The sequence below is a fragment of the Echeneis naucrates genome, chromosome 21, assembly GCF_900963305.1.
Source record: "Echeneis naucrates chromosome 21, fEcheNa1.1, whole genome shotgun sequence".
Lineage (NCBI taxonomy): Eukaryota > Metazoa > Chordata > Actinopteri > Carangiformes > Echeneidae > Echeneis > Echeneis naucrates.
In genome coordinates this window covers 9,286,228-9,313,836 of record NC_042531.1, presented here as the reverse complement: position 1 = coordinate 9,313,836, position 27,609 = coordinate 9,286,228, and the positions used below count along the sequence as shown (strand labels likewise).

The following is a 27,609-nucleotide window of genomic DNA, read 5'->3' as shown; positions in this document are numbered from 1 at the left end:
GTTTAACTTTGCTCAGTCAGTGGGTTTGTCTAGCATCGTTCATATATATTTCATCAAGCTCCTTTGAAACCAAAAATACCTCTTTGTTTATTTAACTTTTCTCTTTAAACTGTAAGTTACTTCCCTGAGGTGCAAAAGGATGGATTGACCAACCAGCTGAATAACCCCGAGGTTGGCGTGGACATCACCCGTCCGGATACTTTCATCCGCCAGCAGATCATGGCTCTGAGGGTGATGACTAACAAACTGAAAAATGCCTACAACGGCAACGACATCTACTTTCAAGACTCAAGTAAGTGAACACCATGCAGACGTACATGACAGCATGCTCATGTAGTTGTTTTCTTTAGGCATGAAATGTATTTTCTGCTTCGCCATCCCTGACTGACTCGGTCAAGTACACATTGCAGCTTGTCACTCATATTTATAAGCTGTGTTTTGAAATCGTGCCTAACCTTGATGCAGCAGTAATCAGCATCTATGAAAGAGCAGGACATTTTTTTTTTTTTTTTTTAAAGCAACAAAGAGGCTGTCTGAAGTGAAAAACAAACAATGCCAATAATCCCAGTTTTCACTGAGGTACTTTTAACACTGATGAAGTCATGGAGTGATTTGGAGGAAGCATATTAAATGCATTCTCTTTAATTGTCCTTCAAAACGACTCAACCGTCACAGTTGGGGTTTTTTTTGTTTTGTTTTTTTTTTTTCATCTTCTTTTTCAAAAGTCATATTCATGATTACATAAAGTACAGAGTCGCACAGACTGCTATTGCATATGATATTCTTTTTTTTCATGAACTTTGATGACTTACTTTCTCTTAATCCGGCAGCTGTGTTGACATTAATTTGATGTTGACGTAATATAGTCAGTCCTCTTTTAGGTGTTTGGGTTCACTTACCTGTCTCCATGTTCCATTATGCTTATCAGCTAGTATCTAACTTTGTGGTCCTGCCACTTGGTGGTGCGCAGGCGGTGCATAATGGATCTGTAGAGCTGCATCTAAAAAGAGAGCAAGCCAAAGTAGATGAATTGCCGGCCCTAAAACCAAAATAGTGAGATAAAAAAATTGCTCCAGAAAAGCTCAATGGAACTGCAGATAATTCTTTAGGCTCATCTTGAGTGTTATATGAGAGCATATAGTTATGACTTAATCCAAATTCTAAAAATATATAATTGTAGCGTTTAACGTCATTGTGAAAAAACATGTCGCAGCTTTAAAGTGAGAGTTTAGGTTGGTAGAATGTGTTGCAAATTGACTAATGTCACTCTGCTGTTTCAGAGTTGTGCTCAGTCTGGCTTGCATTCTGTTCTGGTGTTGCAGGCGACGAAGGCAGCGGCTCAGGCAGTGGCAGCGGCTGCACAGAGGTCTGCCCCACGGACATGGACGGTGCCACCACTGAAGCCCCAGTGGTGAGAGCTGACCGAAGCGAGCCCGTGGGTGCCTCTGCCCCACTCCATGCACCCTCTGTAGCCCTGCCAACCATGTTAGCCCTCTCAGCCCTGGCACTCCACCGACAATGGAGATAATGCTGGAGGAGTGGGCCAAACATGGACTGCAGGGTTTTTGGTAGTTTTTTTTTTTTTGTTGTTGTTTGTTTTGTTTTGTTTTTTCTTGTTTTTGGTAGTTGTTTTTTTTTTTGCTGTTTTTTTTTTTTTTTCTTTTTTTTTTTGCAGTTTTTGTATTCAGGCAAGCAGACAGTATTCAGGCTGCTGGCCTTAAGGCTAGAGGAGTCTGCTCTGAAAAAGAGAGCAGTCATGCTTCATGATTTCCCACTTTCCCAAAGATCGTGCAGTGCCATCCTTAGACTTGATATTTTATGGCATCGGTTCACCATCTAACACGGATGCCGAGCCAACTCAACAAACTCTCTTTCAGAGATTGAAAGAAAAAAAAAAAGTATTTCTTGCACACATGGCAGGTATTGGTGTAGGTAATATGGAAAAGTTGAACACGCACTTTGATTGTTTTGATTTCTTTTTTTTTATGCAAAAATTGTTTGTGTTAAAAAATGTTGAGAATGTGGTTATTTGATGCACCTAAAGAAAGGCACAACGAGTTTCATATGTGTTTTTAAAACAAAGGCGGAAGATAATAATCTAAATGGCAAAAATTTCAGGAACATGTCATTTCCATCCAAAATTTTTCTTGACTCGTAAATCCATTGTCACTCAGACATGTGCCAAAAATTTCTTTTTTTTTTCTTTTTTTTTTTTTTGAGCTGTTGAAAACTCATCAACATTGTCTTGTTTTCATGCTTGTTTTTACAACAAATGTAGCTACCAAGTCTTGTTGCTTCAATATTGTTTATTAGCTTATTTTACAATATCTTCAACCATGGAATTTGGCAAGGTTGTAGGCTTGCTGTATCAGCAGCCTTGTGCTGAAAGGTAATGTTGTGTTAAAAGGGATAAAATTGAAATTTTCATGTACTCATTTGCCTTGCAACAAATTTATTACCTGCAAAAAAAATAATTTTCTCATATGCCAGTTTCTCAGGCTTAGCTTGAAGAGCAGGCAGCCTGGAAACAGTTATTATGGAGCATGTACTGTCCTACGGAGACAGCATGCAGCAGTGCCGTCGTCATCAAGCTGGTTCTGTGCAGAAGCAGGCTAAACTAATTCATGTATAACAGTTGATTGATATATTTCTGTTATGTTTCCACCTAACAGCTGTAAACTGTCTGTGACCTTCGGGCACAGAGGAGGATAATTAAGTAGGTATTAAACATGCTCTTATGAAGGAAGCCTTATGAAGGAAGCCCTACATAGGAAGCAAAATTTGTGAAGGAGGTCTGCAGCTGTAATTTTATAGTAATTGGACCCTAAATATGTTTTTTGCTGCATCCTCAGAATGCTCAGTATTGTCAACCCCCACCATTTGTAAAAAAAAAAAAAAAAAGAAAGAAAGAAAGAAAGAAAAAACTTACAAATGCAGATATAATTTAATAGGTAAAGATTGTTCTTTAACTGCTGTACCAATTTACATAAAATAGTTATTCAAATGTGCATTTTAGCAACAAAAGTAAAATGCTGTCATAAAGTATGAAAAAGTCAAGTGGTAAATCACACACAGACAAAAAAATGTGATTACCAAAGTTATGTAAAAGGTGAGAGATTTATTAAGAGAAGAAGTAGCAAACAGCACGTAGTGGGTACTGGAAATGCAAAGAAAAGGTCCCTAAATTTATCTGCAAAGCTTGAATGGTTATGTCTGCAGCACAGACAGGCTTGAGGCCGACCACAGTCACCTGTGAAATGAGAATCTGTGGAGACCGGACAGGGCTGAATGCTCCGCTGGAGCTCCTCAGTAGAGCGTACTTACAGAGAATGTGAGAGGCCTGGCACTGCTGAGGGGGGCGGACAAAAAGCAGCCTGTATGTACGTCCACTGTTCTCTGAGAGCCTGTCAGCTCCATAACCAGCAGGTCAGCTAAGCTTACATAGCCACAGAATTAGCCTGTGTTATACCCGCCGCAGTATATCAACGGATATTTGTTGAGCTCCTCTTTGTTGCCTTTAAGTCAGCGTTCGCAGCCACATTATGAGAACAAAAGAAATCTGTCAAATGTGTCATTCGAAAGGATTCTTTACTATGAATATTGACCTGAAAGGATGCCCTTTTTATGTTTTGTATCATTGAACTTTTAATGGTAATATTTTTGCAATAAAATGGTGAAAATGGTTGTCGGGTCAGACAAATTATCTGAAAAATAGAATTAGCAGGAAAACGTTATGAGTCAGCATTTTTTTACAACCGATGTATCGCTGTATCGATTCAAATTCGGTCGAGGTTAAAAACAAAAAGTCCGGAGTTTGAATAGACTTTCAAACTTAAGAGGAGGGTGAAGAACTAGAGCAAATATGCCTTACTGTTTTTCAGTGCAATTCATGATGATTGCATTGCGTGTTTTGTTACTGTTCTTGAGAATAAATATTTATTCAAAACATTCCAATAGATTCGTATTTGTGGCAAAAGTTACAAAGAAGATTAGTTGGTGTAAAAAGAAAGGGCTGGAAATTAAATCACAATTCAAGTTGGCGGAAACAGTTTCGTTTTATTGGTTTCACTGTCAGTGTTTTCCAGCACAGCGTTGTTCTTGTGTGCAATTAACAATGATCTGTTAGTCGCACACATTAACAGATGGTCGCTCCCTCTGCCCCAAAGAGCAGATTGCTCCCTCTCTTTCAGGTAGGTATAAGTGCTGGAGAGCGTTGCAGAACAACAGGTGAGATCTAGGCTTCCTCTGTGTACTTTTTATTTGTGAAGTCTGCTTTTATCAGAGGTTCAAAGCCACTGTTTCTCCGCTGACGCAGGTAGAGCACAAAGATAAGGAGAAGCACCAGGAGACCGATGAAGACTCCCCCCAGAGTGGAGCCCAGCACAAACACAGTGGCCCCTCCATCTGCCTCTGTAAAGACGGAGTACAGGCGGAGGTGAACAATGGGAATCTTTTTTTTTTTTTTTTTTTTTTTTAACTGCAGAACAACAACATTTAAATGGTATCCAACGTGTTAAAACGAGATGCTTCAAATGTTTGCTTTCACGGAACAAAGAGAGTTGAGAAGGCAGCAAGGTTTCTTTCTGTAAAAGTGTGTGGCACAACAGAAAACCAGAACATTAGCACGTGTGTCTTCTCAAGCTAAACATAAAAAAATTCCCATATGTATATGGGAATTTGCAACTGGCCAGAAATTTGTCATAAACCCATAAAATCATTCGGCATTTGAATGGATTAATTAGGGATTATTGCTCTCTTATCCTCTTTCTAGCTAACTGTTTGGCTGTAGCTTCACATTTAAGATACTATAATGAGAACTGAATTAATCTCTTAATCTAACCCTGGACCACAATGTCTAACTTTTTCCACTTTCCCCAAATGTTCCTTTAAAGTCAGTCTTTGAACACTTGCTCACCATCCAGGGCGATGGCATAAGAATATCCCAGTTGATCAGACGTGACGTAGATTTCTTCGTTGGTGATTGGGGGGAAAAAGGGAACCATGTTGTAGTCTCTGTTGTGACCGATGGGGGCCATTTCATCTGGGAAGGTGGCGTTGGATGGAATAAACCTCCTCATCCACTCGTCAAAAATGGCATCAGTGAAAGTGTGGAGCACCTGCAAATTCAAATAGCACAGCGTGCACAGGGTTTAACGTCAACGCCACCACATTGTTTCAGCGTAAACCTTGAAAGCAGACTCGGACCAGAAAGATGGGGTCATTAGCTGCAGAGTGGGACAGAGAGCTGGTTCCATTGAGAAAGGAGTGGACGAGGTTGTGAAGGTTGGTGACGGACTCGTCCAGTTCTCCGTTTGGTTTTTCGTACCCCTCAAGAGCATTTCTGTGAGTTACAAAGCATAAAGACTGTTAAACAAAAAAAAATCAGGGGAATAAAACACTGTTGATGATCAAGAGTAGAAATGTACCTAAAACTAGAGGAAGAATTGGTGAAATAGGGAGGGCTGTCAAAGTCCCTGAGTCCAAGACAGCTTCTGACGTCATTCATGGAGGGCAAAGACATGTTGCTCTGTTCTATTATCCCTCTCTCAATGAAACCCTCACTTGTACCGTTACAAAGAGTCACCAGGCGATTGTAGTCATCCAAACTGAAGGAGGGGAAAAGAACAAACAAATATTAAACAGCTGATGTGTGACATCATAAACAGAGAAATCTTCCCCACACTTTGAAGTTTCACTGAGATCCCATGTTGTTTCACCCACGACCCATCTTTATTGTTTTTATACGGACCTGTTACACACCACACCCCATCTGGAGAATCTGGACTGGTTGCTGATGAGCGAGGGGTTTTCTGGGTTGCGGGCCCCGAGCAGGGAGTCGGTGCACACATCACACTCTCGCTGCCCGGTGGCAAAGTTCCAGTAAGGGATTGCAAAGTTCTCGTTGCCAATCAGCCTCTACAGGGAGAAGACACGTTTTCATTTTCATCAGTATCAGATGAGGAAATAACATTTGGGCCGGAAACCTTGCTGCGTTAACCTTCGGATTTTTTCATCCATATTTAAAAATTCCTAATGAAAAACAAAACAAAAACAAACAAAAAAAAAAAAAAAAAAAAAAAGATTTGAGAGATGTGTTTTTACGTACTACATATTGTTGGTTTAATAACATGTTTTTCTAAAGATGTTACATATACCTGTAGCTCTCTCTCCAAGCTCAGAAGGTGATACCGGTGCCAGGTAATGAATGCTGGACCTTTGTGTGAGAAATCGATGGCTTTGAACGGGCGTCCTGGACCTGCAGGGAAATATATTTTCGCATGATTTCCTCTTTTTTGGACCAAGCAGCAATAATGCCGATGTAAAAATGAATGTAAATACATTTTAATCAGTGTTTGGGTGAATAAATTATTGAAAAACTGATCACATTCAAATCAAAGGCTTTGCATGTTTGTAAAAATCAGCTGAGACAAAATGCGTGGATAAAATTTTTAGGTAAAACTGCCGTGAATATCAAGATGCCATTAACTGGTATACAGGAAAAAAAACATTAAATCATATGAGTCTAAACTTTAAATTACAAATAGTAGCTAGAAAAAATGCTACATCCACAATTTAATCTCAAAAACTCTGGACCTTTTTTTTTCTCAAGCCACAAAAATTGAAAAGAGGCATCTTCTTCTTTCACATTTAACTAAACCGTAACAATATCTTATGGTTTTATACCCAGAAGAGTGTCGCGGACAGAGTAGTAATGTTGCCACACAAAGAAGTCGTAGATGGAGATGTTTGCGACCTGTGGCTCGGTTCCGTTCGGCCCCAGCAGTCCCAGCCAGTGCTGAGTGGCAATAACATAGTCGGGGTGGAGGGTGGTCTTAGCCAGATCCAGGGCATTCAGGAACTCCTGCTGCTCTTCAGGGGTCAGGTCGTGGATGTTCTTCCTCACCACTGGAGCTTTTCTCTGGTCACAGTTGGGACCGGTCCAGCCAAACTTACACTGGCTGCAGTCAAAACCTGCAAAGTTACCTGTAACACAGAAGGCAAAACTAAATCACTGACGTGTGTCTGTCTGAATCCACCTCTTCATCAGCCGTTCACTAACTTCCTGCGTCTGACGTTTTACAGCACTCACCAAAACATCTGCAAGTCTGGTTGAAGAATTTAGTGGGCCACCTCTCTCTGTCGTCGACATTTCTGAGTCTGTAGGGTCCTCCCCAGGGTTTGTTGTCGACTCGAACTGCAGAGCAGATCCCTCTCCCGGTCAGAGAGCCGCACACGTTGGCAGGATCTGAGCCCGGAGCAGGGCAGCACTGCTTGGACAGGATGCCCTCCACCGTGCAGCACACGCGAGGGAACTGAGCCTCAGTCGACTCAGGCCAGAGCAGTAAACAAAGAAGAGCGAGAGCCAGGGCGTTCATCATATTTCACCTGTCTGTTTCCTCCTGGTGACTAAGTTACACAGTCAATTAGTCTCCACAGAAGAGCGTAGAATCTCACTCTGCTACGGTTCCCCGTTGTGTATCTTCAAATTAGATCCAGAGATAGTTTGAACATCAGTGGAAACAACACTTAGAGCCGAATCATGTTGTGTTCCAGTTGGTTACATGCACATTAAGATAGAATGTGGTTTCTCGTCTTGCTTTTGTGGAGCTGAGGGGGATTAGGCCATTGGTCTTGTGATGATCACCTGACAGCAGAGCTGTGAGCTCCACTAAGAGCTGGATGCCTCTCTGTACTGCCTCAAGGGACGAGTTAGTATTACAGTTATTCAGTACCTAAAGACCATGCTATGCCTGATTTAACAATTACTTAGAGTAAATCAGTACAAAGATAAAGAAGCATGTCAAATTTGCCTCAAGCAGAGCAGATTGTAGAGCCTCTTCAGTAAATACACAGTATGCATGTTGGATGAAAAAAATTAAGAAATTAATCGGACTGAAAAAGTAACACAGTTATTGGTCATTCTTATGTATGTGACAGTGGGGCAGGAAATCAGTAGATTGGTTTTGTAAACTAATTTAAAGGTTTTTTTTTTTGCAGGTTTCAGAAATATTTCAGGCTTGCTACTTGGATGAGTCTGGATCTTTGAACTTCCTGTGTTATATTCACACCCCAGACGCAGCTGACTCCCTTTCTGAGGTGAGAAAAGTTTTTTTTTTTAATTATTAATATTATTAATATTTTTTTATTTTTTTATTTTTTTGGGGTGGTCCAACGTCAGACTCAAACTCAGGATACTGAGATTAAATGGCACGCTCTTTAACCATTCAGCCTCCAGTGCTGCCCCACTTTTAGTAGTTTTAGCTCTCTGAGTTCAAAGCATTGTGCTTTTTTCTTTCTCACACTGTCACACTGTCTCGCACTGTCATGTGCCTGTGGATGACAACCAACAAAACATTATAAAAACACTCGCACTGTGATCTTCCAGACAGCAAAGGTGGGAGTAATTTTATTTAATATACTCAAGCTAATGCTGGGTAGTGTATTCCTCAGGGATCTATCTTGGAAAGTCTTCTTTTTTCCAGTAATAATCCACCATTATTTTGTAGCGTGTTTTAATAGAAAATACTAATAACTGGTAATATATTTACTAAAATAATCCAATAAATGCAGTGGAGTAAAATATAAACATATCTGTAATGTAACATAAAGCCCAGTCCACAACAGCACATCCATTACAGTGTCACATGAATTAAAATTTCACAAGAGTTAAGGCAAATATAATGTAAATTGTGTCCTGTGAAATGGGCAGTAGTAATAAAAGGGTGCTTGTTTTTGGAGAGGCACCCCCCCCACATGATAACCAACTGAGTGAAGGATTAAGTTATTGCTTTCATGTGACCATTCTCATTCATCACACACAGAAACTCATGTTCTCAAACACAAAATGTCCTCTATACTGTTGTTAACTGTGATCTACCAATAATGTATAATAATAAATGTATTTCCTGAACAATAAAACAGCCTTTGATTGGATCAGCAGCCACTCAGACTGGAGTACAAACCAGAGGAAAAAATTATAAATATATATATTTATATTATTTATATTATATATATAATGTTTATACTCACAGTCACATTCAAGCATTCAAAAGGATGCACTTGTGACTGGAAACAAGACAAGTCAGTTGATGGCAGGTGTTCATCCAACGTCAGCACAGATAATGACGAATGATTCTCATTCAACTGTATAAATAAATCTACTAAAAAATGGTATAGTTGGGCATTTGTTAAGCAGCTTTTGTAAAGAGGCATGAGAATAACATAACCGTCACAGAAAGCCTTGATACTTTGATGTGTGCGTTCGACCTGCGCTGTTGATACATTCCAGCTGCCCGGTATGTGACTGCTGACCATTTAAGTCCATGTAGTATGTAGAGTTAAGGGGCGTCTGTATTCCCCCAGCCTGAAGAAACTCTTTACATATTCCACATTGTTATTAAGTTATTAGTATTAATTTCATTATTCTGGGGAAATGAAAGCATAAATGTGAATTTGGTCTAAAAACACACTCTCTCCCATGAGCACGTTAAATGTCAATCAAATATCGGCAAAGATTTGATAGTTATTATATTTCTGTGCAATTGACAGATGTCAAAGAGGTGTGTAAGTAAAATAGAGCATCTCTAAAGTGGCAAAGAATCAGATTAACACGAGTCTGGAGCTGCAGCAGACCTAAATACAACCTTATGAGAAAATCCATGTGTGACCACTGAGTCCTTTACACAACCGGGCCTGTTAGGTTCACTGCACACAACAGGATTAGTGAACAGGATTCCTGGAAGTCATATGGAATGTCCAATAGAGAGTATTTCACGTTTATTTCTGTTAATAAGTTTGTAAACATGTGAGTGAGAGAGCGAGAGAAAAAAACAAGTCTGAGTGTAACCACTAATTTCATTGTCGTTCAGCCTGACAAATTCCCGCAGGGACTATAAAAGTTTCATTTCTTTTCAGTCATGGCTTGTCATGTGAAGGGAAAACTGCAGTTTTGCATGCAAAAAGAATAAATCTAATGAAAGTTGAGATAACATGTAATTCTATCAAGTGAAAAACAAACCTACTCAAAGGCAGATTGGGAAGAAATTAAAACAACAACAGCGTGCGCTTCCATGCAATACATTCTACAAATCATCACACGTGAGCGGCAACTGCTCTTTGGCCTTCAAATATCATGTCCTCAATGCCTTTGTAATTTCAGATCAGGTATTTCATTTTCCAACAGCACCGAACTGACCATCAGATACTTGAAAGTGTTCCCCAAAGATATTATTGTCTATTTTTTCTTTTCTTTTTTTTTTTTTTTTTTTTAGCTATCTTTCAGATATTTCGCTTGCGTTACTTGAAATGCCTGATGGAAATACCTTCCTCCCCGAAAGAGAAAGTGTCAATGTGTAAATAAACAGAATCCATTATTTCTGCAGAAACACAGGATGGTGCCAGAGAGCCATGGAGAACAAGGTATGTGTGTATTATTGGCTCGCATGACATTGTGTGTTTGACTGAATAATTACAACCAATAAAAAGATGCAACGTCTCTTTAAACTAAAAAATATTAATTGCTATTACATTTTTTAAAAAGTTGAAATGTTTTTTTATGATCTGCTTCAGGAAATCCCAGTTTCAGAATAAGATTGCAAAAGGGAACTCTGAGGTGACGCCACAGAAATATATTTACAAAACAAAGCAAGGAAGAAGTGGAAAGAACGATTTGCATATCACTCAGTGGTGGTAAAGCTTATTGCTCCTATTTATTGTCATTTCTTTTCACATATTCCCCTCTCAGGTGCAACATAAGGATGTGCATAATGGTCCGTAATGCATCTTTGAAGTAGAACTAATGAAACCATTCTGTAAATAGTCTTTCAACACAGCCAGAGGTGAAATTATTCACTCGTTACCATGTGGATGAAGAAACGAATCCACTGTCTTGACAGTATTGTGAGTGTTGCACCCAGCAGCACATAACCCACTCAGCATACATTTTATTGGATGATGTGTTTACTAAATAATTGAGGACCTTTTTAAAAATTGAATGCAGACCACTTCAGTTGCATTTACAGAGAACAGAGCTTCGTGTTGTAAAAGCTGAAGAGAAGCAACCAATTTAAATGTTTTTGCTTGTTTGTAATTTGTATTTTATTAATGATAAGTAATGGCAAGAGCCACTCGACAAGCTCTTCAGGGCTTTTGGGGTTTTTTGGGGGAGTTTTTTTCTCCATATTTACAGCAGTCTTTTAAATCGGCCTGTATTTTCAACCTTAATGCATTGAAGGAGAATGGATGCCAGCTCATGCCAACCCTGCTATGGTCTAGTAATTTCTACTCATAAGTCTGAAATAAACTCTTATAAAACAGGAGATAAGGTTGAAGATGGAGCTGGTTCTGAACAAGTTTCAAATTGAAAGCTCCCTAAAGTTGATTTTAAGTTCAAGACTTCAGCTCTGCTCGTGTGATCCCCTCTAAATGATATCTCATGGCAGCCATGTGCTAATGTATCAACTAAATCCATCCAATCAATGCTTGTAAACATTAAACCATTAAGATAAGCTTTGCAAATCTAAAAAAAAAAAATGCTTCCTTCTCCTTGAATGGATATTATTCTGATATAAATTATCTGATTAACAATAATAATGCATCCCTAATATTTACAATTACCAGATAAAATATCTGATTTATGTTTTGTATGAACTTTTTATCCTTTTTGCGTATGAAGAAACCACAAAATAGAAAAAGCCAAAAATAGCTCACATTAGCAGGAGTACTCCACCTTCATATTGACTGTGGCACTACAGTGAGAGACAGAGTCATGCAGTGTGTGCAGACAGCAGCAGGGGGGCAGTGTTGCTGTTCCCGGTGCCCTTCATTTCAGCCCAATGACTGGCCTTTACAGTTTGCATTTCCTTCAGGATGCTTCCGACCAAATATGCCATGAAATAGTGTAGGATTGGACATCTTTGTACTTTAACTGTCACCATTTCAAATCTCAACCATGCCAAGCGGTGACTGACAGTATATACAGTGGACTGGGTGGTATGCAGTCTTGTGAAATGAGTAGCCCGTATAGAGTTTTAATCCTCTTTAAGACTCCTATCCATCTCCAAATTGATATCTAGGGGCCACGTATCCGCTCTGCACTATAGTTTGTACTCGTATAACCCACTTCTCCGGCAAACTGTTCAAATTATTCACTGGAAAATAAGATTAATAGTTATGCTGTGAAACATGCTTCAGGTCAATTATTTGGGAGATTCCAAATGATATACTCATTACAGTATAAAGCCAATTCAAGGACAGGCAGCATGAAGAACTGTGTAACTTGTAGATTAATCACCAGTAAAGGTCAACATGCGTTCAAATTGACGGAGATGCTATCCGTTGTCGTCAGGATGAAGTGCGGGGTATATGTGAAACCTATAATTCTCATTACATGCATTTAAACGGGCCTGTCCTAATTACTAATCAGTCTCTTGTACCATTAGAGATGGAAATTAGAAATACAAAACAGACCCCTGGGCATCATTCGCTCAGAATATATTAGACTATCCATTTATATTAGTGTTGGCATTTTGAAAAAGGATAAAAAAAATTACAACTCTGAAGACTTTGTCAAATATTACGGGATCTGCACTTTTCATGACTTAAGCTAAAATCTCTTGTAGTGTGCATCACTGAGGGACAATGGTTTGTGAATAAAACAGAGTAGTGTGATACATTCTTGTTCAACTGGCTTCTAAAAAACAAAACTATACTGTTTATTTTGCTATGCCCCAATCGGAATATTGGCTAGACCCTTCAGTGATTCTTTCTTCAGTGATTCCCGCCCACCTCTCTGGCAGCTTACCGATTTACATTTGAGCATAATGCAAGCATTAGAGGAGGCACAAGGCAGCCCTGATAAGTTACAAAGTGCTCCAGGGGTAAACCTCATAAGAGAGGGTTTGGAGTTATTTACAGCGTTCAAATCCTTCAAAAATTCATGTCTGGAGGATGAGATTGGTTTTGCAGTTGATGCTTTGCACACAAAGCAAACACAATACATATGGAGGGTGTTTAGCTGTAAATGACCAGATGACATTAATTCTAATTGACTGATCTCATCCCATGCTTAGGACCAATGTGTGTGATACTACTAAGGACACAAGGGTCCTGTCAAGGCACAATGTTACACACAAAGCAATAAAACAGAAACACTAAGACTGGCTTATGAAATGAGCAACACAGGAGACTAAAAATGATTTTTAAATGCAATTTAATTTTCAATGAAGCAATACTTAAGTTGTATGGCATTTTCTATTCAAAGATATGTTTTGATTGTGCAGTTCTCATAATAAGAGTGCTCAAAAATTGCAAAGCCATTACAAAGGAGGTTAAAGGCAATGGAATTCCTTCTTATCAGAAATGCTTTCTGTACAGTTGTTCCATTTGAAATGCATTTAATTGCAAATAGAAAAGAAGAGAGAGAAAGCCAACAATGCAAGGGGCTGAAGCATTTTTCTCATCTGCTTTGAGTGAGCGTATTCAAATCTAAGCGGGCAGACAATGAAGGGAAGGAATCGTGCTCTGAATAGCTTCTCTCTCTCCTTTTCATTCCCAGGCCAATCCACAGCCGTCTTCTTCTCTGCTGCGAGGGGCGGGCTTTCCACTCGCAAGCTCAAACTTCCACTGTAGAACAACACATCCACCTGATAGCACAGGGAACAGCAGACATGTGGGCTCTATTCATCATGTTACTGTGTGGGAGGCTGGAGTCCTCTGTAAATATTTTCCATGACAATTTTTTCGTGACATACTTGAAGTCTGTGTGCTTGCACAGAGCTATTCAGCCACTTGTTTGACAAGGATGACGCTCCTTGCTTGAGTCAGGCTTTTTCAGGCCCTTCCTCTAAAGCCATGGCCAAGCCCTGACCCGGGATCCCTCTCCCCACTTATTCCAATGAGGGGAGGAGTATCTGAGGATCATGGGGCAACAAAGTGCTTGAAGCCTGCGCCTTTGTTGGGGCAAGCTGAGGGAGAGCACCCCCAGCAGATATGCTGACAGTCTCGTGGGAGCAAGAGAGGAAGTTGAAGCAAGAAAGTGCACCCTTCAAACTTTCCAGTGCAGTGCTAGGAATTCTATTTCTTCTCAACAAAGATTTATACATATTTATACAAGCCCAAATACTGATAGGAAGGTGGTAGAAAAAAAAATCTTGGAATTGCAGAGGTAAACTATATGTAAATGCCATAAAGTAATAGACTTGTAGTGCAAATCACACCATTTTATCTTTAATTTTGCTTTCGTACCCTCCCCACCCCCCCACCCCCCACCTCCCCCCCCCTCATCCTCTTTCCTCTGGCTTAAAGGTGCATCAGAGATATGCATTTAAGCATATTCAGAACACGGGGCGTGAAATTAAATGTGTGGCAGAGTGAGAAAAATATACAGACGCTGGAGATGCCTTAAAAATAGTCATTTATGCAGATGGAGAGGAGTGAAATCATTTGCAATGGGATGACCCTCTCTCCAAGCATTTCTCCCCTCACTGTTCTTCCCTAATCTTGCACTGTATCTTCATTTTTCATTGAACTCGCCAGTTTGCTGCTAAGCAGCCTTGTAGATAAGGCAAAGTGCTAAAAGGAGACGACAGAAGGAGCTCAGTGGGCCCGTTTCTATTGCACTTTCACCCAAGGCAATGGGCAGAATTTAACGGATTCCTTCCAACATATGTTTTTGCCAGATAAGTAAACAGTGTGTGTCGGAAATGAAAAAAAAGCATTTGCAATTTAATGACATTACAGCTCCCAGCTTAGCCCGCCGTGCTGCGAGGCGAGGAGCAGAGAAAGGGGAGAGCGGAAGAATGGAACCGGGTGTCATCAATGTTTTTTTTTTTTCTTTTCCCTTGCAAGAAGCAGCACTGAATTCTTCTTATTCTTTTCAAACCCCTTCCCTTCTCCATCCCTTCCTGCTATTTTGTTCCCTTGCCCATAGTTTCCTCGTCTTTGTCGGAATGAAATTATCTATTATTTTATTCAGAAAACTTGCCATCCCCTGCCATTCTACCCTCTCCAACATCTGATTCTCTCAGATTTTCTGAGCTAAAACACATCTTCCTTCGGCCACTGTGTTCTCTCTTTCTCTCTCCCTCTTACACTGTCTATCTCCAGCATGCCCCCTTTTCTTACCATCCTTTGTCTGTCTTCATCAAAGTGCAATAGATGCTGGGCGCAATCAAGAAGAGCGAGCCTCCATGTTGTCGTAACATTAAGACCTGAAACGAGGGCCAGCAGTAGGTGATGACATGGAGAGAATCACCTCTGAGTCTATATTTCAGTGGCAGTAAATGATCCATCCCTCCCGTGTTAAACTCAGTGATTTTCCTCTCTTCTCCCTGGCGGCTGTCAGGCAGCTGCCTTATTATAGGAGGCTAATTGTGCAGGAAAGCAGATTATGAGAGTGGTAGGATGTACTCCTTGACCATGTGCTAATGTGATGACAAGTTTGGGGACCCTCTAAGCAAAAGGCGTCGCACGCCAGGGCACTTTTGGCACTGGCTATAATCTGCCTTTGGTATTAACTCAGCAAACCGGCTTGTTTGAGTATGGATCAATCGCTCGCTCATTATTTTTACAAGAAAGCTTTATATTCAAGGCGCTTTCCTGGTGTTGATCTCTCATTAACCATGCTATGTAAATGCACTGCCAATCCCTGTGTAAGGGATACGTCACCCCGGGGCCCGGGCTTGCAGAAGCATGTTAAGGGGGAAATGAAGGGGCAAGAAATTTGGGTCAGTTGCCTTCGCCAAAAGTTGAATTTCAGGTTTCGCTTAAAGCCCCCTGCTCAGCTTTTCTCTTTTAATGTGTTTTTGTTTGGTGATGTTATGTTTTAAATGTCAGCCCCGGAGCTGTCCAGCAATTTAGGAGGCACAAAAAAAAAAAAAAAAAGAGTCCTGTCTCAGTATCGCTTCCAAGTGTTCATGTTACCTCGGTAATCACTGCTGGCTGCAACGTTACACACACTCTATTCACACATGGTCTTTTATCACCTCTGAGTGTATTGACAGTACAGGTAAAAGGTTAGATAGGGTCAGACTGAGGTGATAATATTACAGGACAAACTAAACCGGCTGATACGACGTGTTGAGTGGCGATATGGTGTTATTAGCAGCCTGCCACTAAACCAACGTATTTATCAGAGCAAGAAGGGACATGACATGTGACACTGGGTCTTGAATCAGCCACGAACGGAACTGAATGCTGAATGCTGTCAGAATGCATTGTGCATCAAATTAAGGGGGGAAATATTTCAACTTGTTTATTCATTTCTTACATACGTATACAGCAGACATCCGTTTGCCTGACAGCAGCTCGTGAGGCGTGTGGTATATGAAATGGAGGATTCTGCCATATTTGGCTTCACTGTGCACCGGCGTGGTGAATGACGCAACAGGGAAGTGAACCTGACAGCACCAGGCATCGGCTTGGCATTTCCCTTTGCGCCCTACATACATAAATCTCTTATTATTGCTCTGTGTTAGCCGTGTATATTTTTACACCTGTCTACACTAATATCAAAGGGCAGAGGTTTGCTTTTGGAAATTAAAGTTCATTTGTGTCTCCTGTAAGAGTTTGTATGGGTGCCATCTCTCTGAGGGGGAAGAAAACACGCTGCCATCTCTCTGAGGAGGAAGAAAACATGCTGCTATTCCCAGGTTTCATTCTGGTTTGAAAAGGACTGTCAAAGGGCACTGTTCCACTTGACCCATTTTTTTTTTCCACGTGAAAAAAGTGTGTGTCAGTATGTTTTGAATTAATATGCTCAAAGTTCCATACTTTTCCATTAATGTGTCATATGAAGCAGCAACTGACAGTTCAGTGGAATACTTCTTTATTTGTGCCACACTTGTAATTGCTATTGGTAACTTAGACAGCTATTTACTTTGCAGGAGGAGAGGCTGAATAAAGCCATGTCTCTTATGTGATGAATGATTAAGAAAAAAAATTTTTTTTCTCGAGATGAGAACCTCTCAGTGGCTCAGAGGAGAGAGCAGGAGAGGGGGAGAAAGAGGCAGATGTGTCTGCAGGTACTTCAGCAGCTCCTAACCTTGTAACATTTTTGTCAGCAGCACTATGAGTGAAGGCCAGACTTTTGATTGCTTTCCCTGTCTCACATCCTTTTATAGATTCCCATTCTTTCCTGCACACGAGCAAACAAATCAAGTATAAACACTATGTTCAAAGCCATTACCTTCAATGTATCCTTATTTGTGGTCACAAAGAACATGGAAAATTTCATACGCACAATGTGACTTGGCACGGCGTGGCGATGTGGCTAAAGTGCATGGGATGTCTGAAGGATCCCTGCATGTGATATCTGGTGGGACCATTAATAATAGATTTGTTCGGAGGGCCTTCGCATTACTTCCCAATTAAGGTATGAAGTCATGCTCCTTCATCAGTATAACTAATGGCACATTTCATGAACCAGCCATGTTTTGAGATTAAAGACGTGTTTTGCAAGTGTTGGATTTTCTGCTGAATACGATAAGCCCATAAAAAAAATACCACTTTGCTGCCATCCAAATACATACATTCAGGTTCTCGATACTGTCATTGCTAACGCTTCTATATGGTTGTTCCAGAGCATTACACCATGGCTGCAAAAACGTGTGTGCACGGGGAGGAGGGAAGGGGGAGGGGGACGTCTGACAGCTACAGACATGAGATCAGTGTCAGCTCTATTAAACAAGCACCACTACACCTGACACTTTGAAACTTGATAACATTACAGCAATGAAGAAATCACCCTTGCGCAGTTTGGACTTTGACAGAAAAGTACTGCAAACACGACGACAAGTCATCCTCCACTGATAGATCAAGACAAAATCCAAGTCCTGTCCGGCAGATGCATTCTACGGCATTCCAATATTTTCAGTGCACAAAGATTAGTTATGGAGTGACATATCATTTGGCAAGGATCTATTTTGCCACTGTTAATTACAACAAGTCTGCAGAATCTGACTGCTAAACCTCGATATCACAATAAAGGGTGTGAATCCCAAATCAAGCTTTTGCACACCATAATCCTGTTAAAATGTAATAAATAATCCCTGTGAATTAATGCTGGCAAAATTTCATTTTAATAACTTCTTGTAAAATTGAGAGAGAGAGCGAGAGAGAAAGAAGGGAAATTGATGGCATTACAGCTCACTCACTACAAGTGTGATTGTGAGTGTGCATGAAGAAATCATTCCTTCTCATTAAAGGTGCAATCTACGAGCCCCCCAGATCTCTGTTGTAATAACTGGGGAAAATAATCTCTTTTATTGATAGGCACATGTAGCAGAGAGTATGCCAACTGACAGGTACTTATCTTTTGCCTCTGTCCTGTGTTATAGAAAGATATAATTCTTTGTGACTGCTCCTCGGGGCATCAGCTCTTCAACTTCATTATTTCTACTTATGATAGATGTATTTTTTCCTTGAAAACCTGAGAATTAATACGAGAGCCAGCAATCTCTGCCAGCGGTCATTTGGAAATGGAACAAAAAATGTCATGTCAGTTTAAAGAACATTTTTTCAGGCTGCTCACTGACATTATTCTAATTTATTGATGGATTCATAGAATAAATCTATGCCTCGTGTTTTAGGTTATTAACTTAATGATTTCACTTACTACCTGGCAGCTATAGGACCTTTTTGAAAAATGTCTAATCTTGTCACTCCTCAACATCTGTGCTTGAAATTTCTGCATTAACTCTATTCTTGAATTTTATATATATATATTTATATATTATATTATATTTCCAGCCAGTCTTTGTAATGTCAAAATATGGGGTGGAAAATAATAATCCTCCAAAATAGCACTGACTATGAATATAAAGTTATTAGTGCAATGAGTTCCTTTAGACAGCAGTGGGAGCTTTAGAGTTAGACAGCCTGTTCAGAGCAGAGTGAGTTTCACTCTGTACAGTCATCCTCAGCTTGGTCTGTTTTTTTTTGTTGTTGTTGTTGTTGTTTGTTTGTTTATTTTTTAGAAAGATCTCAGGACTGTTTATACTTAGATGCTCAGGGGGGAAAAAAATACTGTTTAATGGTGATGGTTAAAATCAATACGTGAGAAGTGGAAAGATGGATTTTATTTGTTTTGTTGTTGTTTTTTTTTTCAGTTATTTCACTTTGACTTCAGTGCTGCGATGATAATATGTATATGTTGTGTTCTGTTGACATTGGCTTCCCTTTTTCTTTTTTTGCCTGTCATAAATCTCACTGCCTTGTGTGTAAAATAAATAATCTTAAAACCTGCAAAAATCAATATCTTTTTGCTTCAGATATTCTATTTTCTTTTCTCCTGACCTTGTGTGTGTGGAAGAGTATTGATGCAACCTTTGCCTTAAACTTCTTCTTACTTCTTCTCTCACATGTAAGGAAAGCAACAAAACATAAAATACGTCAAAAGCAAAACCACAATTGTGTTATTTTCTATGGATGCTATTGTATGTCCTATGATGAATAGTCACCAAAACTTCATGAATAGATTTATATTTGTGCATTAATAAGACATCAGATTCTAGACAAATAAAATAAAATGGACTCACCAGTTTACATTGAGGGGTTTTCAGAACAGATTATTCATTTGAGGAAAATTCGCAAAGGTATTAAACAACAGTAAAAAAAATGTTGTTTAACCAGCTAAAGAGGGTCCAAACAGAAGAATGGGGTTGAAGAAAGGCAAAATTAGCCTTTGTATTCTTGTACCAGCTATTAGGTCGGTATCGTTCCACACAGAAATTTATGAAAGAAGAATTTCATAAGCTGCGCTCTGAGTGTAAAAATCAAATACATCTTTTTAATTATAAAAATAGATTAACATGCCAAGATAAATAATAGTGGGGCTATGATATTGTTGTTGTATTAGATGTGTCAGTGCCAGGCGATGTGGAGGGCACTTCTCTCACCTGCAAAACTCACGATTACCTCAACTACCCACCCACCCTACCCCCCCATTACCAATCACCTCCAACCCACCTGCCCCCAAACTAATTCAAGTGTTCCCCCTCTGAACTCCAGCAAGGGTCCATCCACTTATTGCATTATGTGCTATTAAACAAACTTGGACTTCTTAAAAGCAGAGTCAGACTTCAGAGGCTGTGTGGCATGTTTATGGGGATGGACTGTACAGTACACAGAGATTTCTCATTTCTCCTGGTGACCTTGGGCACAGCGACATGTATGGTTTTGAGGCTTTGATTTGCCACGTTGAGGTGTTGCGGAAAAGGTGCAATGCAAGATAATTTTGGCATTTTTTCCCTCCTGGGAGCATAGAGAAGTAAGAAATACAGCAGTTCATACTCTGGAGATTACAGGTAATATGGCACAGAGCCCTCATAAACATTCTTGACCCAACCTGATCACACAGATATTGCTTGAGGAAAGACTTTTCACACTTTGATTTACCTAAATGAGATGGAGAAGTCAGTGATCAGACTCTTTGAGGTTCCTCACAGAGGAGCCAGCACAGTCTGTATATCTCCCAGCGTTGGACACAGCATACACATGCTATGACAACCAGGTGAGCAGGGAGCAGACTCCTGCAAACAAATAAGAGGAAAATACCCTCAAAGAGATGATATTGATGTATAATTCATGTCAGAAAAAAAAATAGTAAAATGATCCATCTAAAGCCATTGAAGCCAGGTGATAATCCACATGCTTGTGGGGCAGCCCTGGGCAAATTAGGGATGAGGAACCCATTGTATGTCCCTCTAAGGTCAACATGGTTGAACCGGTGATACATATGTATGTTAATTTGCCTAATCTCACTTCTACAAATGTCTTACAGGCACATAAAGGGTTTAATACTAAGACATAATGATATCAGGGCATCACATGGAGGGGGGGCGCTTATAAAAAACATGAGGTTCCAAATCACATATAGACACATTTGGAACAACTGTCAGTGTAGCTACAGCAAAATAGAAAAGGCAAATATAGTTATAGATTTAATTTATCATTTAAATATTCACAAAATTCCTTTTCTTTTAATTCTATATTTTAAATATTCTTAAAATGTTCATGGTTTGGTGCGTGCAAACAATCTCAATAATTTCTTTGAATTTAATATACTTATACTTTCCTGTGTATAGTGTTATTTTAACAATAAGAAGAAAAAAAACAGAACTTGACGTTGATGTTTTATTTCTGGCTCAAACAAACACTAGACTGGAAGGAATATTACTGTAGGCGACTTTTGCAGGAGGAGCAGTCAACAGCACTGTTAATGGTTGATACATGACTGCTGCTACACCTTTCAATCATGTACTAAATCAAACCGAAGTCCTGTGCCAGTTCAGCACCTTCACAGCTTTTCAGTTCCAGATGCTTATCGGTATATAGCTACTTTTATTTAATCATCTGTTCAGCCACACACAACTGCCTTTCATTTGAGCCATACTGAGGAATGAGTCCATTTCATTTAGTGTGTGTGCATATTCGGAAATTAAAAAAATGTTATTCCTACATTATGGTTCTTAAATATGAGTGTGTGAGAGGTCAAGAAAAATCAGCATGGATGAAACTCAAGGAATTTACTTCTGCTGAGAGGAAGTACGCAATTGTGTTTAATAACCTATTTTGCAAGAAATGCAAAATGATTTCAACAATTAATCTTCTGGGAATCAGATTTTATTTCTCCTGGTGTCTTGAAATCAAGAGTGGAAAACATTTTCTAGGAAAAACTTTTCTCCCACTTATTTCCAAAGATGCATCTCCACCTTTCCCATTCAGCTCCCGTCTTAGAAATAAAAACACAGGCTATCTATTCAAAAGGCATTTAGTCCATTTCTTTCTTGGCCGGTAAACCTATTCATCAATTGTTCTGGCTTGTAGATTGCATTCTAATGCTAATCTAGCGTGTTAAATATCTTTTTGTTCCCCTTTCACCGTCTTGTCATTCAGTTTATCCAGTTTTGGCCACCCATTTTATTTATTTATGCGCCTGCTTCTATTCATGCGCTCATGTATTTTTTATTATGTTGTTTCACTGTCATGCAGTGTCAACTCACTCTATTCAGTGTGGGCTACTTGAAGGGCTTGGAGGGACAAAGCGTGTACACATTGCAGTGCTATTCACTCCGGCCAGCTGGATCGGCTGAAAAAAACCTTGTGAAAAGAAATCCTCCACAATGGACACAGAAGAAGTGCACAATGCTAACAGTTTTCCAAATACCACTGATTGCTTTCATCACAATGAGGGAAAGCAGCCGCTTTTGCTGAGCTCCACTTCAACAAACAACACTCTCACAAAACCTCCCAACCCACGTTTTGTTCCCAGACAAAACCTCCTCGACCATCTAAACGCTCCCAGAGCTGAAAAAAAGGTTCTTTCAGCTTTCTTCCCTTTTTCCTCAAGAAAAAAAAAATAATAAAAAGGCCAAAGACACACAAAGAAATAGCCACATAACTCGTAATGCACGTTCGTTTTAAGACTTGACGACCTTCTCTGTTTTTTAATCAGACAGTCACAGGATGTGACCTTTTAACTAAAAACCATCTGTGAAAAATTGGACACTGGCGTCCTCAGATCACACGTCAGTCAAGTCTATTTCATTTTCTGCCATAATAAGAATACACGCAGTAATCATTTTAATAATAACTGAACAAGGAGAATAAAAATGTCTTGACTTTGTCCATATATGTGTATTTATGCATATAAAGGAGCAAAGTTTCTACTGGAATGTTTGAACATTAAGGATAAATCCCACCAGTTCTGACGGATATTTTTTTTCATTATTACTATGCTTCTTTTTTTGGGGGGGTAGGGGGGGTGTTGGGTTTTTGTTTTTTTTTTCTTTTCTTTTTTGTCACAAGGTCACTGGCGCGTCATTTTGTAGGCCAAGAAGGAAGTTCCGTGGAGAGAAGTGATCGGGGTGTCACAATGGAGAACAGAGTGGTGAAAGGGTTTAATTAACCGTGACGGAGATAATTATCCCTGGACTGTCCAAATTAGTTTTGCATAATCGCTTCTGATCCTTATGAATTAATCTCTCAGTGTAATCTAGGAGGGGCAGTCTGTTTAAATAACCTACAATACACATTGGAGATCCAGCAGGAAGGGGATGCAACTTCTGTGCAATACACATAATCCTGCCCCTGCCCCCCAACCCACCTACACACACACACACACACACACACACTCTTAATTCCAGGTGATCAAATTAAAATTGTTTTAAGACTGATATGATATGAAATGCACTTTTTTTTCTTTTCGGACACACTCGGCTGTGGTTCTTTTAAAGCCTTAAAGACGAGTTTGTTCTCTCTCTCCTGTCCCTGGGAAAATAAAGCTCAGAGTTTTATCTTCCTCTCTATTCACGATTAAAATTGTGATAGGCTAAATAAGGTTTTGGCTCTTGATTACAATGGGCTGATTTAGACACCCCCTCCCCCCCCCCACCCTCCGACAGTATCATGGTATTCAAAGCGCGGACAAAAGCGGCCTTTGGAGGATACCTTACACTTCACCTGGACGGAGGAGGCAGGAGGAGGAAAGGAAAAGATAACAATCTTGTTCATCTCATCAAGAACTACAGCCGCGATTCCCTTCCGTTTAATCCGAATACGCTTTATTGTAGTCCTTTGCTCAACAAGTGAACAGTAGCAATAGGTTGAAGTACATAACGGAGGTTAAAGAAAAACACAAAAAACATACAAATTCCATAAGAGTTAGTTAAAAACTTTTTTTTTCTTTTCTGCTGCACATGATACGAGGGGTGGGAGGGTGAAGGGGGGGGGGGGCAAGAAAATGATGAACTCCTTGAATAAACTTCCATTTGCATTTAATTTTTTTTTTTTTTTTTACTGATTTAGAAAAAAAAAACTGTCTGTTGCAATGCACTGAAAATTCAAAATAAATTACATCCTCTACGTTTCATGTGCAAAATATTACAGAACTAGTCTTGTCCTTTTTAAAATTGTCTGGGTCACCATAGATTCCACTAAACAATAAATATTACAGACATCTATAAAACGGTTTAAAAACTCAAAATATACACCGGATTTCTAGTGAAATACGTGGGTTCCTGGCCCTATCTCAAACACTAAGCCTATATCGGCAAATAAACTAGAATCATTTTATCTGTACACATTTACAGTCACTGACGAGAGGAGGGGGGGGGTTGTTGTGACAATCCTCCTTGACCCATGAATTAGAAGCCTACAACATGTCAGCCTATCTCAGAGGAAATACTGTGGTCCTGTGATGTGAATGTGGTCATTGTGTCTGCCGCCATTGATTCCAACAGGTTAGTCAAGCAGGTGCAACTTGCGAAAAAACAAACAAAAAATAAATAAAAATGAAAGAAAGAAGGAAAGAAAAGAAAAGAAAAAAAAAAAAAACAGAAGATAGGATAGAAAAGATAGGAATCGAACAGGGTACCTTCTTTGAAAATGAGTTTGCACAAACTTTTATGGTACCCCTTCCTCTCAAATGTGAACAGGTCTGCCATCGTTTTAGTCCTTTTTCCTCCGGGCTGAGCGAGGCGATGGCCGGGTAGTAATAGATTAGAGAGTTCTCTAAATAAGCATTACCTTAGATAAAGGCATTAATCAATATACATACACATGTGATATCTGAGACGACGAGCACTTCATCACATGTACAAGTTTATGCATGCATAATAAAACTCTTGCATGAATAGCTTTTTTTTGTTCTTTCTTGTTTTTGTCATGTTTTCACATTTGATTTTTCGCAGAAGTCCAAAGTGGGCCTATCATAACGCCGCAGCATATGCGGGGTACGGTTCAAGTTGAGGTTTCCCCATTCCGGGCAGCAGGATGTAGGCTAAGGGCGGCTGGAGCCCCGCCGAGGGCCAGGCCGTACAGTTACAGGGGATCATATAGCCCGGGTTTCCGGGGGACGGATGGGAGTGAGTGTGGGTGTGCGTCCCGCCACCTACACCGCCAGTCCCGGTGAAAGCCGTGGCGCCTCCCGGGGGGTAACCCAACGGGGACGCGTACGGAAACGAGGGCGGGGAAAGCTCGGTCATCTTGGATCCCAGGTCGAAAAAGGAATAGGGGTTCGCTGACATGGACGGGTTGAAGAAGACCCTGGCCGCCGCGGCCGCTGCAGCCGCCGCCGCCTTATCCGGGTTCCCAATGACGGACTCGGAAAGTGCTCCAGTGGAAAGGCCGTTAACTTTGAGCGCGTCGTGCTCCCCCAGATTGTAGGGCACCGGGAAAGAAAACTTATCTTTCTTCATCAGAGTCTTGGGCTTCCGCCTCGGTCTGTATTTATAGTCTGGGTGCTCCTTCATGTGCATCGCTCGCAGCCGCTTGGCTTCGTCGATGAACGGCCTTTTCTCGGACTCGGTGAGAAGTTTCCACTCCGCTCCCAGCCGCTTGCTGATCTCGGAGTTGTGCATTTTGGGGTTCTCCTGAGCCATTTTTCTGCGCTGGGCTCTGGACCAAACCATGAAAGCGTTCATCGGGCGTTTAACGTGATCCATTGGTTTAGACATGTTGGCACAAACGGGCTCTAAAGGATTGGAGAAGACGCGCATTAGGAAAAAAAAAGAAAGAAATAAATAAAAGCCAAATAAACACATTTTAAGAACAGCACTACATAACAAACAAGAGTCCAACAGTAAGTTGAGCCACTCATTTAAATCCCACAACAGCTAAAGAGCATGCTTTGCCTACTTACTTCAGACTTCAATTCTTCATCCCACCGCTGATAATCTTCTGAAAAGTAGAAGTGGCAGCGTCCTTATGAGCGCTCAACTTGTTGTGTTTTCTGCTTCACGGTGGCATCCATCAGCGATACGCCTTTTGCAAGCAAGAAGGGACGGGGGGGGAAAAAACCCAAACCCACAAACACATATATATATATATATACACACACGCACACACACTCACTCACACACGCCGTGTTGTCGCCCGAGACTGTCAACCACCACTCGGCAGCAGCAGCATTTACGCGAGTGGATGATAACTCCCGCCTGCCCCATGTGAAATACACAGCTGTGTGGCAGGTAGTGAAAGTGCCACTGGCGCATGCGCAGCAGCGCCGAACACGCACCCGAGTGCTGCGCGGTTTTTTTTTTTTTTTTTTTTTTTTAAATATCACTCTAGGTTTCAAGGGGAAAACATCCCCCTGTCATTTTCATTATTATTATTAAATGCATCTTTAATTATAATGAGAAGGTGCTTTTACTCAGAGGAGTGGCGACTTCGGTGTTGCACGGCCTTATGCTGTGAATTATAATCCTATTTGTTTTTAATGAACAACTCAAACCGGTTTTTATTTAGTCCATTTGAAGTCATTAAGTTCCTCGCTGAGGCGAACGGACGGACTGAAGGCAGTCGGTCTCGGTGGAGGGGACCGCAGCCGACAGGTGCACGGTGTTCAGGATGAGTCTGAAACTGCTGTGAATCTGAGCAATCAGAGAGAAGCAGACACACGCTCTCTCTCTCTCTCTCTTTGATAAAGAAAGAAAGAAAGAAAAAAAAAACAACATTTGTCATTACACGCCTAATCGCCTCTTCTTCTCTCTTTCATTTGTTTAATTGACAATCTGAGCAGCTCGGACCTGCTGGTTGTCTCCCCACTCCCTCACCTTTCATGTCTGTCGCGTCTGTGCGCCCTGCCCCTTCCCTTCCCCATGGGTGGCACTGCCATTGAGAAGTGAGTGTGTAAGACGAGAAGAAAGGTAAATGAATGTCTTCTTTAATTTTCTGATATTGTGGCATTTTGTCGTAAATACGCAATATGCCGAGGAGGTCTGAAGTGTTTCCAATCGCGCTTGGTGAAATTAATTACTTTCCTGAACCCCCCCTCCCTCCAACCGCCTCTTTTTCACTTTCACTTCAAAGGACTTTCCCAAGGGCAGTGAATCGACAACTGAAATTAGGTTGTCGAATATTCAACTAAGCAATTACAGCTATCTGCAAGACTTGTTGAGTAAATTGTAGGTTTAAGTGGTTTGTTCTCGCACCTTTGCCGCCTTACATAATTATAAATGTACAGAAAAAGGAAATAGAGAAGGAGCTCCATCGAACAATATTATAAATGACGAATTAGGCTGTGGGTCAATATAAATGGCTGTCAAATTCAATTCATGCGCTGTTGCACTTTTTAACAGTTTAGTATAATTTCTGGATAGTTCCCAGAATATTGAAACTGGAATTGTATTATTTTTATTATTGTTGTTATTATTATTATTTATACATGTTATTACTTCACATTAGGGGAAAGTGGAGGGGAGCCCTATTCCAAGGTGATGGAGCAGTTCACAAGAGACAGCAGCGATTTCATTGAGTCTGAGATTGTTTTCGGCTTCTAAATTTTCTGTTAACAAGGATTAAGGATGTTTCATTGCATTGCAGACAAATAAAAAGAAAGAAAGAAAGCTCACAGAGGGATGAGTCTTTTGTCTGAAGCGAAACCTGACAAGGTGATGATCCGTGCCATAAAAGACCAGATGAGAGACAAACCTGCAGCCCGAACCCTCAACACCGTGTCCCCCCTCCCCCCCACCCGTATTTATTTATTTTATTTATTTATTTATTTATTTTTATTTTTTTGTCGGCTTGTCATTCTCCTCGATAACATTCCTGCAACGCAGCGCTCCACTCACTCCGCAGGAACATCCTCCTCATGACAAAAGCGAACGC

General features: G+C 40.4%; 3 protein-coding genes across 4 annotated transcripts in view; 1 reads left to right on the top strand and 2 right to left on the bottom strand.

The window, feature by feature from the left end:
* The window catches only part of LOC115061799 (glypican-6), a 76,402-nt gene extending 74,841 nt beyond the window's left edge, over positions 1 to 1,561 (top strand). The window contains exons 8-9 of the mRNA XM_029530313.1: positions 117 to 292; positions 1,323 to 1,561. Coding sequence (XP_029386173.1) covers positions 117 to 292; positions 1,323 to 1,528 — 382 coding nt within the window. The 3' untranslated portion in view covers positions 1,529 to 1,561. The remainder of the gene's footprint in view (positions 1 to 116; positions 293 to 1,322) is intronic.
* Positions 1,562 to 4,234: 2,673 nt separating this feature from the next.
* dct (dopachrome tautomerase) lies at positions 4,235 to 7,379 on the bottom strand. Its single transcript, XM_029530386.1, has 8 exons — positions 7,091 to 7,379; positions 6,685 to 6,984; positions 6,156 to 6,256; positions 5,750 to 5,916; positions 5,427 to 5,606; positions 5,206 to 5,341; positions 4,916 to 5,117; positions 4,235 to 4,410 (listed from the first exon to the last, which is right to left on the bottom strand). Exons 1-8 carry the CDS (start codon positions 7,377 to 7,379, stop codon positions 4,235 to 4,237), a joined length of 1,551 nt encoding a protein of 516 aa, XP_029386246.1.
* A 13,020-nt stretch (positions 7,380 to 20,399) lies between these two features.
* sox21b (SRY-box transcription factor 21b) lies at positions 20,400 to 25,967 on the bottom strand. 2 transcript variants are annotated; one of them, XR_003840307.1, is made up of 3 exons: positions 25,640 to 25,967; positions 24,374 to 25,471; positions 20,400 to 20,528 (listed from the first exon to the last, which is right to left on the bottom strand). XR_003840307.1 is itself a non-coding variant. In XM_029492940.1 (2 exons), exon 2 carries the CDS (start codon positions 25,452 to 25,454, stop codon positions 24,708 to 24,710), a length of 747 nt encoding a protein of 248 aa, XP_029348800.1. In that variant the 5' UTR covers positions 25,455 to 25,471; positions 25,640 to 25,967; the 3' UTR covers positions 23,403 to 24,707. The 2 variants fall into 2 exon arrangements, 1 of the variants encoding a protein (XP_029348800.1); XM_029492940.1 differs by lacking the exon at positions 20,400 to 20,528 and having other exon boundaries at positions 23,403 to 25,471.
* Positions 25,968 to 27,609: the final 1,642 nt, after the last annotated feature.

Bases quoted from the DNA above. Each gene is read 5' to 3' on its own strand.
- dct (XM_029530386.1), bottom strand. From the start codon at position 7,379: ATGATGAACGCCCTGGCTCTCGCTCTTCTTTGTTTACTGCTCTGGCCT. The intron at 5,607-5,749 runs GTCCGTATAAAA...CCCCTCCTTCAG, and splicing joins TGGGGTGTGGTGTGTAACAG to TTTGGATGACTACAATCGCC. The intron at 4,411-4,915 runs GTGAGCAAGTGT...CCGTCTTTACAG, and splicing joins TTATGCCATCGCCCTGGATG to AGGCAGATGGAGGGGCCACT.
- sox21b (XM_029492940.1), bottom strand. From the start codon at position 25,454: ATGTCTAAACCAATGGATCACGTTAAACGCCCGATGAACGCTTTCATG.